We start from the raw sequence: 16,430 nt of genomic DNA on the forward strand, positions 1-16,430 counted from the left end.
GCGCTGGTGCGGAGCGGATAGCGGGAACCCTCAGAGCCCGCGCCGCCTCAGGAAGCTGTGCCGCTCTGCGCGGCCCACCGGCTACGGGATGTAGGCCCGACCCTGCCCCGCCTCATGCTTCCCCTTCCGGGCTCGCGCCGAGGCTTGCGCGCTTCCCGCTCCCCTCACGGGGGACACGCGCACTTCCTCCCTGTTTCCCCCCTTCCCATTCCCCGGGCACCGGCGTCCCCGCTGCTGGTCCCTGGCTCCCGTCCGCCGACAGGTTCAGCCGGCCACGCCCTCGGGGCTCCCTCCCCCGCCCCGGGCCCCGCGGTCACCCTTGGCTGCTTCCCGCTCCCGCCCACACGTCCCCGGCGGGGCGGAGCCGTCGCTGGTGTTATGGCGTCTTGGGCGCTGTTGGCGAAGGAACAGCCGCTGCGGTGCCAATAGAGAGCGACGGAACCGGGCGGGCCGGGCATGGAGAGCCTGGCGCAGCCCCCGCCGCCTCCGGGCTCGCTGAAGACGGGCGGCGGGGGCGCTGCCAGCCAGCTCCTCCTGGAAGAGGCGGCGGCAGGCGAGGGCGGCTGCCGCGACGGGCCCGCGGCGGCTGAGGAGGGCGGCGGGCGGCGCAGCCCTTCCCCTCCCCGGGCCCCCGCTCTCGCCGTGGTCCCCTGTACGACGTCTCCCTCGCTGGCCCCTGAAAGCAGCACGCCGGCGGCGGAAGGCGCGGGGCTGGCAGTGCTGGAAAGCCCCGAAGCGGCGCCTACATCGGAGAGCGGTCCCGCGGAGGCTGTCTCCGGGAGCAGCGGGGCTCCCAGTCCCCCGGGGGAAGAGTCCCGGAGCCTGGACTCGTTGGACTCCTTTTCTAACCTGCACTCCTGCTGCCCGAGCAGCTCCGAGCTCAACAGCGATGCCGAGGAGGCGGTGGTGGCGGGGGCCTCCTCGGAGGGCGCGGCTCCGGAGCCCGAAGGGGATAGGCCCGCTGCGGGCTCCCAGCTCCTCTCCGCCTCTAAGGAGCGCTTCCCGGGCCAGTCGGTCTATCACATCAAGTGGGTGCGCTGGAAGGAGGAAAACACTCCCGTCATCACACAGAACGAGAACGGACCCTGCCCGTTGCTGGCCATCATGAACGTACTGCTCTTGGCCTGGAAGGTACCGTGCTGCGGGTGCCATGACGGGTGCGGGCGGTGCCGCTTGGGTAGTGCCGTGACCTGAACGCCGACATCGCCGCGGCGGGCGGGGCGTTCCCTTTAGTGCTGAAAGCGTTCGGGAGGCACCTGTGCCGACGCCGCGTTAATGCGCAGCCAGAACTTTGTACTGAGTAAGACAACGTTATCAAGAAAGCTGGAGAGGGGCTTTTTGTTAAGGGCATATAGGGATCGGACAAGGGGGAACGGCTTTAATCTGAAAGAGGGGAGATTCAGATACTAGGAAGAGGCTCTTCCCTGTGAGGGTGCTGAGGCGCTGGCACAGGTTGCCCAGGGAAGCTGTGGCTGCCCCATCCCTGGCAGTGTTCAAAGCCAGGCTGGATGGGGCTTAGAACAGCCTGGTCTAGTTGAAGGTGTCCCTGCCCATGGCAGGGGATTGGAGCTGGATGAGCTTTAAGGTCCCTTCAACCCAAACCATTTTATGATTCTGTCAAGAAAGACTTATTTCTGCTGTTAATTGCGTATCTTACATACAGAACTTGGAAAATAAATATTGGCAGTCTACTGCCAATATGCTACTTAGATGCTGCTGCAATAGATAGACTTTGTTGTTGCCTTAAAATAGAATAAAAATCTAGATGATCCTTTATTAAACTAAGCGATGCATTATTTGCAGATGTGTGCATGTTTCTAGGAAGTAAACATTACTATTTATAGCACTGAAAACATAGGTGGTATTTTGGGAAATAAAGTTAGTTTTGTACAATGAAGTGTATGCAGAGTTGTATAAAATACAGATTTGTGCAAGTTAACTGCCTTAAGAGTAGGGGTACATTTGTACAGTTACGCAGAATAGATTGTATTTAAATTAACGAGTAAAACTGGGTTGTAATAAATGCAGCTCTGAGACCTGAATGTGCTTATATTCTAATAGCCATCATGGATGTGGATTTACTATAGTCTTAAAATAATTCTTTTTAACTTTTAAGCAATTAAAGTAAGGCATAATGTAATTATGAACATTAGATTAGGTCACGTAATTATAATTTGGGAACAAGGGAGCAGACCAAGAGATGAAAATAGACAAAAGCAGAACTAGAATACCATAGTATGTGTTAGGTGAATAGAAGCTGGGGGGGGGGGGGGGGGGGGAATGATGTAAAGAGGAGATGAGGATGGGAGGTGAAATCACAACAGAGAATAAAAGGATAAACAGTCAAGGGCTGGGCTCTCTTCCCTGCATCAGCCACCAACTTTCCATCTCAAAACTTTATCCTGACAAGGCTGAGAGTTTTTGTCATCCTGTAGGTAGGTATGGTCTCAAATAACTGAATAGATTCAAATGCTCGAAGCTGAGAAAACACAGTTGCAATACTAGTTTTCAGGTTTTCATGAACATTCTCATTTGCATGGTCAATTCCATGCTTCCGGGTTTTTTGGGGTAGTCCTCGCTGAGGGAGGAGAGACTGAGAGAGGTAGTTTGTTAATTTGCATAAAGGGTTGCAATAACAAGAAGACATAAGGTGTACCTTAGGTAAGTGTACCACATATTCAGAATTTTTCTTCTTAGTAGATAGAAGATCTTGTTCATTAATGGAGCGAGATTATTCTCTGTTCCTAATAATTATTCAGGTTTTATTATACTTTTAGTAGGTATTTTTTGATATTAGAATTCACTTCTTTATTGAGAAATACAGGTAGAAAGACTACTTAAAAATAATTGATTCTTTGAATTTTGCATTTCTATGCTGTCATCTGTGAAGCAGTGGTTTGACAATGCTTGGGTTTTTTTGAAATTCAAAAATAGTAGCACCTCTTGGATTCCCTTTTGATAGCACCAGGTTTTGAAACTAAACTTGCAATAAAACTGCTACCTCTTTTTTTATCCAATACTTTCAATAGAGTATGAGCATACAACTTTGAGGTGGCAGACTGTAGAAGCTGTACTTTTAAATGTTACAATTATGCTATCACTTTTCTTTTAGAGTGTTTTTGCAGACTGCTTGTGTTAAGTGTAACTTGCAGTTTAGCCTTAAGGACATAGTGCTGAGGAGTTCTGCTTACACAAGTGTTACAAAGATGTTCTAAGAAAGAATAAAACAAAAGCAGTATCATACCAACTTGGAAAAGTAACTGTGAAACTGTGGTAACCATTTAGGCTTCTGTGATGGAAATAAAAGCATTATTAGAGTATCAAAACAAACATTTAAAATATGTGTACAAGCATGGGTTGTCCCAGTGTGGGGCACTGACTTTCAGCTTGTTTAAATCTGAAGACCGATCAGTTTTCCCTCGGGGCTGTGGCTCACTATGTAGTTAAGCTTAGTGGTGCAACGCTTGCTTTTCCAAGTACTGTTTATGATCTTTGTTACATACGGTTCATGCGTCACTTTCCGATAACTTCTGGCATTGCATTAAGCTGTAATTTGGGGGGGGTAGCCCTCCTCAGGATGTACTCCATGGCAATCAGCAGATGCTTAAAGCTTAATAAGCTTGCCGTGTAAATTCTGCTCTGATTCTTAGGTAGGAGATGATGTCATGTAGCCAAAGAATTCTGAACCTTAATGCATTGCACAGAAATGACATATCTGAAATGTCCAGGGGACAGAGAAACAAATTGTTTTGGACCATAAAATAAGCCGAAGGGAGAACATAATGCAATACAAAAAATATTAATATCACCTTGAAGTGAGTGCATATGGAATATCTTGTCCTTACAGCTTTTCATGTACGAGAGTAACCCCAGTAGTGTATTTGACAGTGTCTTTAAAAGTTTTTTCTGTGACAGCCCTCTGAACGAATGGAAGGTTTTGGGAGCTGTGTTCCCTACATGCAGAGTTGTACTAAAATTCTAGTAACTTTTAGAACTGTATGATTTACTTATTTAGGTGATTGTGACAATTATGTAAGTAAGTGTTACAGAACTGTTTATGTTTAGATGTATTCAAACTGAGGTGCAGAAGAGAAATAGAGTAAAAACATTCTAGTTAGAATTTTTTAGTTTTAGGTCTCATAAAAATGGCCCTTTTTCAGAGGAGCCGAGTACAGTATGCTCCTGCTGATACCCGTTGGATTTGTTGGAGTCTGCAGTGGTGGTGCCAGGTCTGAGGTCTGGCACTGGTCCTTTGTGCATGATCTACTTTTTCTTGCTACTGAGGTAAACCTCCCTATGGCCAGAATTTGCATAGATTGCTCAGATGGAGTGTCTTAGCCTCTGAAGGCGAGCTGCTGGTGAGCTTCTGATGACTGCTCAGCAGAGGCCTTGGCAACCTTTCTCCTGCACCTGTGGGATGAGCTGAGCTTGCAGACCTGTAGTGTATTTTCTGGATCAGGAAGACTGGTCTGAGGGACTGAAGGAAACCTGGTTGAGGGGGGAAGATCTTAAGGTTATTGGGTAGCAGCATGTGCTATTAGGCTGTCGAGACAAGTTCATGAAGCTGTTCCTACAATGCAAAAGGTATGTGTTTGCAGGGAGTATTAATTGATTTTGTCATGGAACTTGAAGCTACCCTTACCTCTTCTAGAACTCTGAATATAGGGGAGTTGCGTATTTTAGATAAACATGCTCTGAGACTATAAATAATAAGCCATTAGACATTTGCATGGTCTGTACATGTAGTATTTTTGGAAGTGTTAGCATCTATGTGGGACTTTATCACTTAGTTGGTTTTTTCAAGCCTTTCTGAAGCGTGGGAGAATACAGTGGGAAATATTTAAAATTAGTATTATGTAGTTTTCTAGTTTGTACTCTAATGCATAGGAAGTGTGGAAGTTGTACTGCAGCAACTGTTCAATATGAAAATTGTTTACCAGTCTTTCTTTTAATTACAAAGGGAGCTCGGCTGTACCTCACATTATAGTTGGGTGAGAAAGATTTAGTTTCCCACTTCTGAATGTCAGAAATGAAAAGTAGCTAGAGTTAGGAAGAGAGAGCAAGATGAAAGACTAGGAAGCTGCAATAGGGGGGTAAAGGAAGTGGGTGGGAACTGAGGAAACATGTTTTTCCTGAAATGTAAAATTAATGTGAAATCTAGAAACTAAGCATTGAAACCTATGGAGAAAACTGTTCCTCAAAATAAAATTGCTATGGACAGCAGCTGCTTAAATTGTTTTCTTCTGTTGATTTATGTGGAGAATGACCGTGGTTCTGTATGATTTTTTTTCCTCTCTCAAGCTTTGAGGTGTTTTTCTTTCCTGTTTCCTATAGCTTAAGCACTCATAATGAAGTTCCAAACAGTTAGGAAATGTCATGTTCTCTCTATATCCTACATTAGCTCTATTAGAAGTACTTGTGACTGTGTTGGAAACTTTAAAGGTGTGATCAAGGTCCTACAAAACGTGCCAGCCCCAAAATTATGCCATGAAGTAATACATTAACTTTGTTTAGGATTCAAGTGAGCAGTTCTGCAGATACAAATAAAACTGCTTTGGTTCTGCAGTAAAAAAACATAAGTTGCTTAGCATTACAGTTGTGAGGGAAAATTCAGATTGTTAATCAGTGATACAAATAATACCATAAGTCCATAAAGCCTGAAACATTAGTATGTTTATGCCAGGAATATGAAGAACTCAAATACAGGTAACCCATGTATAGCTGCTTTTTGTAGTACATGCATACTTCTAGGTTCCCAAATGTGGTGCTGAGCAGAAATCCCCAAGCAGTGCTGGCTGAGCTGATGCAAAAGGTTTTAAATAAATACTAAAAAGAGCTAGTTTTGGTGCTGAGTCATCACAGTACTCCTGCTAATATTTGAGGGAGCAGTGCTATTATACTATATTATGCTGGCACATGTGTACTGTTCGTAGTCCCAGAACTACTTCAGGCAGATCTAGCGTAAGTAATTCTGTTCTGTGCCATTACATCCGCGTGCCTTAGAAGCTGTAATGAACCAGAACCAACTCAGGGATGTGCAAGCTGATGTTGGCTAAGGCTTGACTGCTGCCAATTCAGAACTAGAAGTTTAAGAATCAGCATTTTGAACCTGTAGTCCTGTTATTTACATTTATGTGTATGCAAATATTATGTTTATATGAATAGTCAGTATGAATATTATGAACAAGATCAAAGATTATGAAAACCTTTATCCTATTGAGTATTAGTTTTGGGGAAAGGTTGAGAAATTTTGTAAGCTCCAGTCAGTTGTCACTCATTTAAAAGATGTTTTCAAAAATTCATGTGCCTGTGCATGCATGACTCATTTTTCTTGTTTAATTCATATCGTTTTCATTTTTTTTATGAGCAGAACTAATTAAACCTTCTTTCTGATGAATTTATGCGTCAGGAATTTTCTGTTTTACTAACAATTTATACTTTCATTCCCTTCCTTCATCAGATCTTGGTACCATCAGCTTCTTTCTATAGCCACCATCTCCAGGTTGATCAGTGTGTGGCATATGCTGTGTGGCCAATTCTGACCTAAGTATGGTCATATTTCTTAGTGTATAAATAGCAAGGCCATATTAACTTGGATCTCTTTCTCCCAAATTTAATGAAACTTCTTGTAAATCCATATGCCTTTTGTCAGATATGAATAAAATCGGTGGAGAGATAGATCTAGCGCAATCACACTAAATTGAAGTTATTAAAATGGCTTAGCTTTCAGTTTGGGAAGGAAGCCCTCTCCATCACAACGTGAACAGTGTACTCTGTTGCTATAGTGTATTTTTGAGTTTGGGTTGCTTCATCAAAGACTTTATATGTATTTGATGAAAGAACTTCCTCTCCACAACCAGCAAAGGAGTCTGAGCCTATTAAACCTTAAGCATGAGTTACCTATCTCACATTGTGTCTTTCATGTCAAGGAGAACTGTGAACAGTGTTCAGGAACTTGATTTAAAAATTCTTAAAATAAATACCAGACTTTCTAGACTTCCAGTGGTAAGATGTTGAAAAGAGGATGAAAAGATTAAAAATGGAAGAGAAAGCTTAAAAAAAAAAAACCCAAACCCTAGCAAAATATAATACATACTTATGCAAGGAAAAATTGAGCACAGTATGGTTAAAGATGATACACTCCTATGGTATTCCTTCAGATAGCCAGAAGCATGCCTTTGTGCTCTGGCTGTAGTTGCAGGGAGATGTGTAAATGGAAGTGCGCAAGCAAAATGTTTACTCAGGATGATTGATGGAGGAGATGCTACATCAAAGGCTTCAATATGTATTGTTTTTTCATCTCATGGAGGAAGTTCCTCCTTCCTCTCTGCAACCAGCAAAGTGATTGGAGCCTATTAAACCTTAGGCATGAGAATATGTAAGAAGCTTTTGGCTCTGGTGGCTGCCAGGGTGGTTGGTTTTAGCAGGTGCCAATGACAGGAATGGGTCAGGAGGGAGTGGAACAGAAACTTTACCACCAAGTTCTGTGTTTCCAGTCTCTTCTGTGTGGAGTTAAACCAAACCCTTGAAATGTCAGGACAGAGTGAGAGTTCTGGGAGGTCATTTCCTCGTCTTGGTATTCCTGTCCCAGCAGCTGCTGCTACCAGATTCTCTGCAGCCTATTGTCTCTATGCTGGAACTTTTTGAGTTAAGACTCAGTTAAGAGTTTCAGTGTAGGCAGGGAGTCAAAGACTTCTGAATAAAGTGAAGTTTTCTTAAGTGTGGCTACAATTCCCAGTCTTTTCATCCCAGGTGCTTGCAGCCGAGCTAGTGCAATGAGTGGTGTGAACTCTTACAAAGTTGAGGGGAATGCTGGTGAAATGTTTTGGTGGGAGGAGGGAGTGCTATGCAGAGAGCTTAAAGTGAGAGAAAGTACCATGTACATGTGCTTTCTCTAAAAGCCATAATGCCTTTTTTTAATCTCTTCTTGTAGCTGTTATTTAGTAGAGGTACTGGGAAGGCTCTTGGTCCCAGTTTACTAATGCTCTTATAAATTGGTGAGGCAGATGTGATCAGATGACTTCTGTCTAGAAATACCATGTTGATACTTTCTAAATTGTGGTGTTTTGACATTTTAAGGGTAATACACTTTTACTTTCACAGATTAAGCTGCCACCAATGATGGAAATCATAACGGCTGAACAGCTGATGGAATACTTGGGTTAGTAATTAAAATCAATTGTTTCAATTATGTATTATTCTTACCAGTGAGGAGTAATATAGGAGAACTGGTTTACTTATTTACTGTTCAGCTTTATTTGAACACAGGCTGCAAAAAAAATAGTTACATTGGCCATTCAAATGGTCAATGCTGTTACTAAAGCAGCATTTCATAATCTCTTGGGATGTCATATTAATCTCTTAATTATTCACATAGAAAGTTTACTCAGAAATTTCCATCCCTCTGTTCCTTAACTTCACAGTATTAAAAGGTCAAACTCTATACAGTAAGGTATGTAACTGCATTACACAATTTACAAAGGCAACTTTGTAAACTGCTTATGGATTTCAATTGCTTGTGCTTTTCCTTAATTGCATTTAGAAGTTTCCTGTACTGCTCTCCAGAGTGATTAGTTTAGTGATGCAGTTGCTATGGCTTGTGGTATCTTTAAACTTATTAATGTCTGTTTCAATGTTGTTTTATTATAGTTGACACAATGTAGTAACTCAGCTGGGCCTTTAATTGACTGCAGTAACTCTAATCCTTAATAGTGTGACCCAATTAAAATAACAGGAAAAAATAATTTGTTCTTCACAGCGATAGGAGTCTCATTTCCAGGCGTTACTCAATTATCCAGCAAAACTGCAACTGTTTTCTTCTGACATGTCAGTAAGGTCGGTAGCCCAGAATGATCGTTAAAAGTGCAGTTGCTATAGTACTTAAGCTATGTGTACCATAGTTCTTCCCCTTTGTAGTCTAGCAAGTACTGTATTTTCTTTGTTTATTTTTTGCTTGTAAAGAGTGTAGCTTGTTCTTTTCAAAAGCCTAGCACTGAACCTTTCAGTGGAAGAAGAAAGTTAATTACATAACTTCAGAAAAACAAATCTTAAGATATATTGCTGCCTGTGTCTAAACATTTCTTCTGTTTGGATAGAATAATACTGTCTGAAGTCACACATAATACACACATTTACATAACTAGAATTCTTTCTTGCAGGCATATATTAGCTTCTGGAATTATCTTATTAAATTGAATAACAAAATTATCAGCCCAAATTATCTAGGTTCCTAGTCTATCAGCAGGATCAGCAGTTGCCAAATGGTTTCTACAGCTTAAAAGAAAACTAAAAGAGCTCTTTAACCACTATGAACAATCTTAACTTTAAAGATCATCAGTATGGAAACCTGTAATGATGTTTTTCTTTGGCTATAGATGTATTTTTTAGTAATGGAGCAAGAGAATAAATACAAAAAGCACTGAAATAAAAACTGAAGCATTTTGGAGAGGCAGTTTATGGATACTGGTCACTAAAGATTTTATAGCTCTTGAACTCCAGTGTGCTGATTAACTGATTAATTACATTTGTGTTGTAGACACAGGTGGAATACACGCCTGTCAGAATTACTGGTGCATGGAAACATATTCCAAAATACTCATAGTATCAGTGAGAATAAGTGGTTGCCTTTGTAATCGTGTAATGCAATTACATACCTTATTGTACACAGTTTGACCTTTTGCTGTTTTTAAATTGAGGCACAGAGGAAGGTGAATTTCTATGTGAATAATTAAGAGAGTAGTGTGATACCCCAAGAGATTATTAAATGCTGCTTTAGTAACAGCATTGGCCATTTGAATTTTATTTCTTAATATGTTCTTACTATGGTTTTATACTCATGTTTTACTTCATAATTATAATTCAGGTTGTAAAACAATGCAGTCTCATTAATTTGGTAGAAATCTTCAATGGCAGTATTTATGACCAGTCAGCTGCAATCAGAAGTGTTCAACAAAGTGTTGAAACTTTGAGTGTGGAATGAATTTAATTTTATTTTTGCCTTTTTTAGGAGACTATATTCTTGATGCAAAACCTAAAGAGATATCTGAAATTCAGCGTCTAAATTATGAGCAGGTAAGGAACTGCTCCTGAAATAGTTGCTTACGTTTAAAGGAACTAAACCTTTTTCTTCTTACCTCAGGCTTACCTTGTTAAAAACCAGAAGCATACAAGCCATTCTTTGTAGTTAGTTTCTCCTTTTTTTCTAGGCTTTATGTAGAGTATAATTTATAAATACTTTCTATTAATGGAGGAAAACTCGGTATCTAGTAAGGTAAGAAATTATTTTTATTTGCCTGTAAGGAGTATAATGAAAGAATTTTGGTTTTATTGGGGAATTGTAACGTGGAAGTGCAGATGGGAGCATGCAACAGGGTGGTTGCTTTTGAAATCTTCTATTAGGCATCCTTAAGTGTATTCTGTTATGTGATGCTTGCTAGACTTGCTCCAAGGGTGTAAACTGGGCAAGAGAGAGATCTCCATTCTTAAGTCATGATGGACGGAAAGAGGTGTATTCCATATTATGAAAGGCAATAATATTTGCACTGACCACAATTTTTTGTTCATCACAGAGGTCTTTCTGTGTTAAAGATAATGCTATTATTTTAAAGGAAATATTGATGTAGTATATATTCTCTCAGAGCAAGTTTTTCAAGCTCTGTGGTCACAGCTGTTTTTTTTTGGTTACTCATGGAAAAGTGATTTGAATTTATTATAGTTGCTGGGTTTCAGGCTATTTCTGTTTATTATTAGGTCTTCTTTTCTTGGTCTTATTCAGTGTTGAAAATCAAAACTAGTATCTTGGGATAGTTGAAATCGGAATGAAGACTGAATGTGGATTCGTTTAATAATAATCCAAATTATATCAAAATATCAAATTCTGTATTTTGTAATAACAAGATTGTTATATTTTTTCCACACAATTCTGTACTATGGATGATAACAGTTAGAACCGACCACAGGAGTGTGATGAAAGTTCTATACCTGGTTAAAGTACAACCTTTATGACTTTCTTGTGCTCAGATATATGGGTTTACTATTTATATGTCACAAACCTGTTCCTTAAATCTCTAACTTAACGAGTTCAAAGAAGGCTTTTGCTCTATGAATGCATGACTGATATCACATGAGAGGGGAAAAAGAAACTAATTACACTATTGAGTTTTACAGAGTTATTGCATTTCAGAAGTATTAGAACTAAGTCTAGATGTTAATCATAATTTTGTGTTTCATCTTGTTACACAGTTAATATTCTTTGCCTTAAACAATGTTTTCTTCTTACAAGAAATTCAAGTGAATTTTTCAGACAGCGTGATTTATAATGCTTGATATTACAATAATTTCTGTACCATGACAAGATACTAATTTCAGTTGCGACTTTCTTTTTTGTTATACTCGAGGGATTTAATTTTTTCATTCAAATACAAGTTCAAATGCACAAACTTAAGAACAGGTTGCCCAGGGAGGTTATGCTGTCTCCATCCTTGGAGGTAGTCAAAGTCATCTGGACATGCCCCTGGGTAACCAGCTGTAGGTGGCCCTGCTTGAGGAGGCTGGACCAGATGACTTCCAGAGGTCCCTTCCAAACTCAACTGTTCTGTATATTTATATCCTCACTTACATCCATTTTTTTAGACGTCTGTTGGTTTGTTCAATTGTAGCTAAAACGGGAATGATACTGTTCAAATTGTAGTGAGGAACTTCTGCAGCTTTCTAGACAGTTTGTATTGCTGCTTTGTTTACAAAGTAAACATTACAAAATAAATTCAACTGATGCTTCTAGATGTATGATCTGAATTTGTGTATGGCTAGCGGAGTTGCTGTAGACTTTTTTCGGTTCATTTAGCAGAGTATGTAATTATTGCTTTTAAAACACCTGAAGTATAAAAGCTTGATACCTGGTCACTTCTGATGAAATGCAGAGCAAAACTTTTATGAAACAACAAAAAAATCAGATCTCTTCATCTTTGGTCACCACTTTTAAGTATTGAACTCCCAAATTAGAGTTGGCAAGTAGATCTGTTCACTTTGCTCATTTGTGGTGTGGTGGCAAGTACTTCAGCCTGACTCATAAGGCAGGACTTACAAGAGGATAAGAACCCTCAGGATGGTCCCTGAGATAATCCTTTATAATCTAGTTTTTGCAAATAACTGGCTTGTGGTTATAGGGATAGAGTTAAAAGAAATAAGAGCTGCCTAAAAGCAGCTTATGAGTGCGGAAGAATAAATAGTTGGATACAGCTGATTGGAGGGAGAGTTCTCATTGTGCTAGAAGAGATCAGCAAACTGAGAATTAATAATGTGAATATGCAGTGAAACACTTGTTTAGTTAATTCCTGCTTTTGTAATTTTGCCCTTTCTTTTTTCCCCCTCAAAAATGTTGAATTGATGAGTACTGAATGAGGAAGGCTTACAAGAATAACCCCCAAGTGTACAAAGCTCTATTTGGTCATCTGTTCTTTTTTCCTTCTTTCTGCTGTAAGAATATGAGTGATGCAATGGCGATTCTACATAAGTTACAGACGGGTCTGGATGTCAATGTGAAGTTTACAGGTGTACGAGTGTTTGAATACACACCTGAATGCATAGTGTTTGATCTTCTTGATATCCCCTTGTACCATGGATGGTTAGTGGACCCTCAGGTAACTTGTTTTGTTGTGTTTTTTTTCAATAATTCAAACAGAATATAAGTAATTCTGAATTTTCTCAGGGGGAAAGGCGAGGTTTCAGAATTTTACCTGGAGTCAATAATAATGATTAATGAGTTTTTTTAAATCTACTGAGAAAAACTGGACCCCCTTGGTTTTTAGTGTGGTGACTTTGCAGAGACTACAATTATAGTCAGACTAACTTTAAAAACCTTCTGTGCTGAATAGATGACTGTTTGAATGAGAACTGTTGTGCTGCAGGAAGTAGAAAGTTGCCAAATACTGTGTCCCGGTCATTGTTTTTGAAAGCTCACTAAGAGAGCACTTGGAAGAAATGCAAGGTTACTTTTCTCCTTTCTTCTGATTTACTAGTCAGTGCTTCTGAGAACTGAGCATTAGAACCAATTATAGAGAACAGCATCTTTAACAAACATATAATTTATTTTTAATGTTAGTATTTAATAAACAGTAAAATGGTTCTCTTTACTTAGGGGGAAACTGGTGAGTTTGGCTGAAATAATCTGCCTTCTTTTTTTCTTTTCATACCTTGGTCATGAAAGTTGCTGTTCTCTTACCCCATTGGAATTTACCCACCCACCCGACTGAGCCAGCTGATGCCCCATTCTGTCCTCCATCTGCTTTAGCAACAGCTTTCAATATTAAGTGCTAACTTAAGGACTTAAAATGGGATCTAAGCCAGCCCAGACTATTACACATTTTGCTAAAACTTTCTGTCATAGTATTTCTGGGGGGATAATGTCTGTCCTTTATTGAAACTCTTATTATGAGTAACTGCTATAGGCTCACTGTTGTCTTCTGTTCTTACAAAGGTAAGTTCTCTGTTTTGTGGTCTTCCCTGTTGCAGGTTGCTGACATAGTAAAAGCAGTTGGTAACTGCAGTTACAATCAGCTGGTGGAGAAGATAATTTCTTGTAAACAGTCAGACAACAGTGAACTGGTTAGTGAAGGTGGGTAACTTTCTTCTGTGCTTCATCAAAGTATCTACCCTATCAAATCTTAGTTATGTATTTTGTATGTGATGTTGGTATGTAGATACAAGTGTGAAGAGCTACATTCTGTCTGCTGAGCTTCTTCCCTGGGCGGGCAGACAGCTCTGTACTTGTCTTCTAAACTTCCCTGATGCACTTTCGAAGCCAAGGGTCAGCCTTGTTCTCTCGGATCTATTAAGTATACTTTTTAAAAAGCTGGAGGGGACTTCTTTTCTGAAAAGGTATTACAGGCACCACTTCAATTTCAGCTTGGTTATTTATTATCTCCTATAATTAGAATATGAATTATATACTACATGATGACAAGGTAAAAAGCAGTAATACTGGAAGTGGATGTAGCATTTCTGAACATGAGAGGTTTATCTAAAATGCTGAGGTTTTTGAACTTTCAACTCATTTTTGCCTCTCTAAATGTGTTCCCTTAGATTTGTGGCAATATGGGGCATCTTCATAGGGAGGAGATGGAAAAATATTACCATTGTACCCAGATTTTATATATTAGGAAGTACGTAATAGACGCACATAACAGTGTGTATTGCTTTTGTAGGATTTGTAGCTGAGCAATTTCTAAATAACACAGCTACACAGCTGACGTACCATGGACTGTGTGAGTTGACTTCAGCTGTCCAGGAGGGAGAGCTTTGTGTGTTCTTCAGGAATAATCATTTCAGCACCATGACCAAATACAAGGTATATTCAGCATATTTGTCGTTATTGTTGTGGCTTATATTCTCATTTCAAAGCAAATCTTGATTTTCCTCATTCTAGAAATAGAAATAAATTCCAGAGTAGGGCCATATGTAGGTATGGTTTATGGTGAATATAAGGTGTGTAGCAAATGTTACTTGTGAGTTATTGATTACAGTGTTTTAGATACCGGGATGAATTCTCACTTTAAATCTTCTTGTAGCTCTTCACTTTGCTTAGTTTGTTCCCTGTGTTAACTCCCTTTGCAGTTATGTATAATTACTTACGTCTCTTACATGGATTAAATTTACTGGCAGTGATTGGCAGTGAAGAAGTTAATTAATTTTTTGTTTCTGGGGATATAAAACTTTGCTTTATGTTTGGGCCAACAGATGAGTAGCTCCATCGTGTTGTTCAAAATGCCAGACGTTTGGCGAAGTTGAGGGGGGAGCTACAGTACTGGTTCCCTTTGTTAAAGGGATTGGTTTTTTTGAATCTGAAACAGGGGAAGGAAAACCGTAAGAATTATGAAAAGAGTATTCCAGGATAGGAAAAGCAAACGACAACTTAGTTAATGCGTCTGGGACTCCTCCTCTGAATTTTAACTGTAAGAACTAAATCCTAAGATATACTGAATTAAAATATTTCAAGAATAGTATTATTTATTAGTTGTGCATTTTAAGCTTTACTAATTCTCAGTCAGTATGGTTTTAATCTTGTCCTTTTTGAAAAGTCTTGGACTGCTGAAATGCTAAGTTTTGGAATTTGGAGCCATTGTTCTTGTGTTTCATAGTCATTATGGTGACCTTGTGCAGCTAGTGTTGAATTTTCATGTTATCTACAGGCTTTTAGTTTCTGAGGCTGCCTTTTTTAAGCATTGTTGTTCATTTTCCTTTGGACTTCTGGTGAGTAGTACATTACAGAATTTGAGATATCAAGAAACTTTTAATAAAGACGTAAAATCTTTATTTCTAAAAGCCAGTAGTAACCTTTCTGTCTGTTTCTAACCTACCTAGCTATTTGCAATAGATACATGATTTCATATCAAGGAAGTCAGAAACAGTCTAGGCTTTTAGCCAAGGTTAGCAATGCAGAAACTATTGGACCTCCCAGATACACACATAAAATCAAAATGTATTGTTGTCACAGAGTTGATAATTTTCAACTGCTTTACTCTTTCCTTTTACTAGGTTTAATGCTAGCTCTGCAGACTTTTAATGGAGTTTCCTTTATGTCACAGTTTGAGCAGTATTCAGCAGTAGCCAGACTATGGTGAAAAGTCCATTAATTATAAAAACTGAAGACACTACATATACCAGAGAAAATGGAAGGTGTAGAACTTTTAGGGCAAGAACTACGCAATATGTTTGTCTATCTAATACTGCCCTTCCCTCTTACACCTCCATACCAATATATGGAAACAGACAAAAGAAACAGTTGCAAAGTTAAACAGAAGGGAATTACACCCATAATAAAAGCTGTGTGCACATAATAAAACTTGTACGGTTTTAGAGACAATGACAGTCTGAATAATTAGCAGAAATATATAATTAAAATCCCTTAGGTACATTAGGCCATTTAAGTATCATTCTAATGAAGCTAAAACTTTTATTTGGAAACTTTCATGTACAGCTGATACAGTGACTTGTATGATGGAGATACTTCTGAAGTTCAGCTTTTTGTTTTTCAGGCCAATATTTTAGTGAAGGGGCTTGGATTTCAGTGTGTTGTATTTGAAGGATTTCAGTGTGTTGTGTTTGAAGGATTCCAGTGTGTTATGTTTCAAAGGAAGTAGAATGTAGGCTGATCTTCACTGCACTTATTGGAGGAAATTAAAAGAAAAAAACAAAACAAAAGAAACCAAACCAGATCACTGATCCTTTTTAAAGGAAACGTAGAAGCCTGTTTTTTTACGTGCTTATGTTTTCTGGAATTTGCTTTAGAATTGAAGAGTCTGTGTAATTTTAGGAAAGAAAATACTTGGTGATACTGAAATAATTCAAAGAGCAAAAGTCATAAATTGGAGGCATTTTCAAGTTCAACATAAGTTATTCTAATTGAACAGATGAACCAGAATAACCTTAATTCT

The 16,430-nt window shown here is 39.5% G+C and overlaps 1 protein-coding gene across 1 annotated transcript in view; it reads left to right on the plus strand.

Annotated features, from left to right (window-relative positions):
• The first annotated feature begins 312 nt into the window (after window positions 1-312).
• Window positions 313-16,430, plus strand: part of MINDY2 (MINDY lysine 48 deubiquitinase 2) — a 28,731-nt gene continuing 12,613 nt past the window's right edge. Inside the window, exons 1-6 of the mRNA XM_057398542.1 lie at window positions 313-1,131; window positions 8,104-8,161; window positions 10,007-10,071; window positions 12,480-12,638; window positions 13,510-13,612; window positions 14,202-14,344. Coding sequence (XP_057254525.1) covers window positions 457-1,131; window positions 8,104-8,161; window positions 10,007-10,071; window positions 12,480-12,638; window positions 13,510-13,612; window positions 14,202-14,344 — 1,203 coding nt within the window. The 5' untranslated portion in view covers window positions 313-456. The remainder of the gene's footprint in view (window positions 1,132-8,103; window positions 8,162-10,006; window positions 10,072-12,479; window positions 12,639-13,509; window positions 13,613-14,201; window positions 14,345-16,430) is intronic.

Source organism: Pezoporus wallicus, unplaced genomic scaffold (genome assembly GCF_028554395.1).
Source record: "Pezoporus wallicus isolate ANWC-B61680 ecotype Strahan unplaced genomic scaffold, APGP_CSIRO_Pwel_v1 contig_3952, whole genome shotgun sequence".
Classification (NCBI taxonomy): Eukaryota; Metazoa; Chordata; class Aves; order Psittaciformes; family Psittacidae; genus Pezoporus; species Pezoporus wallicus.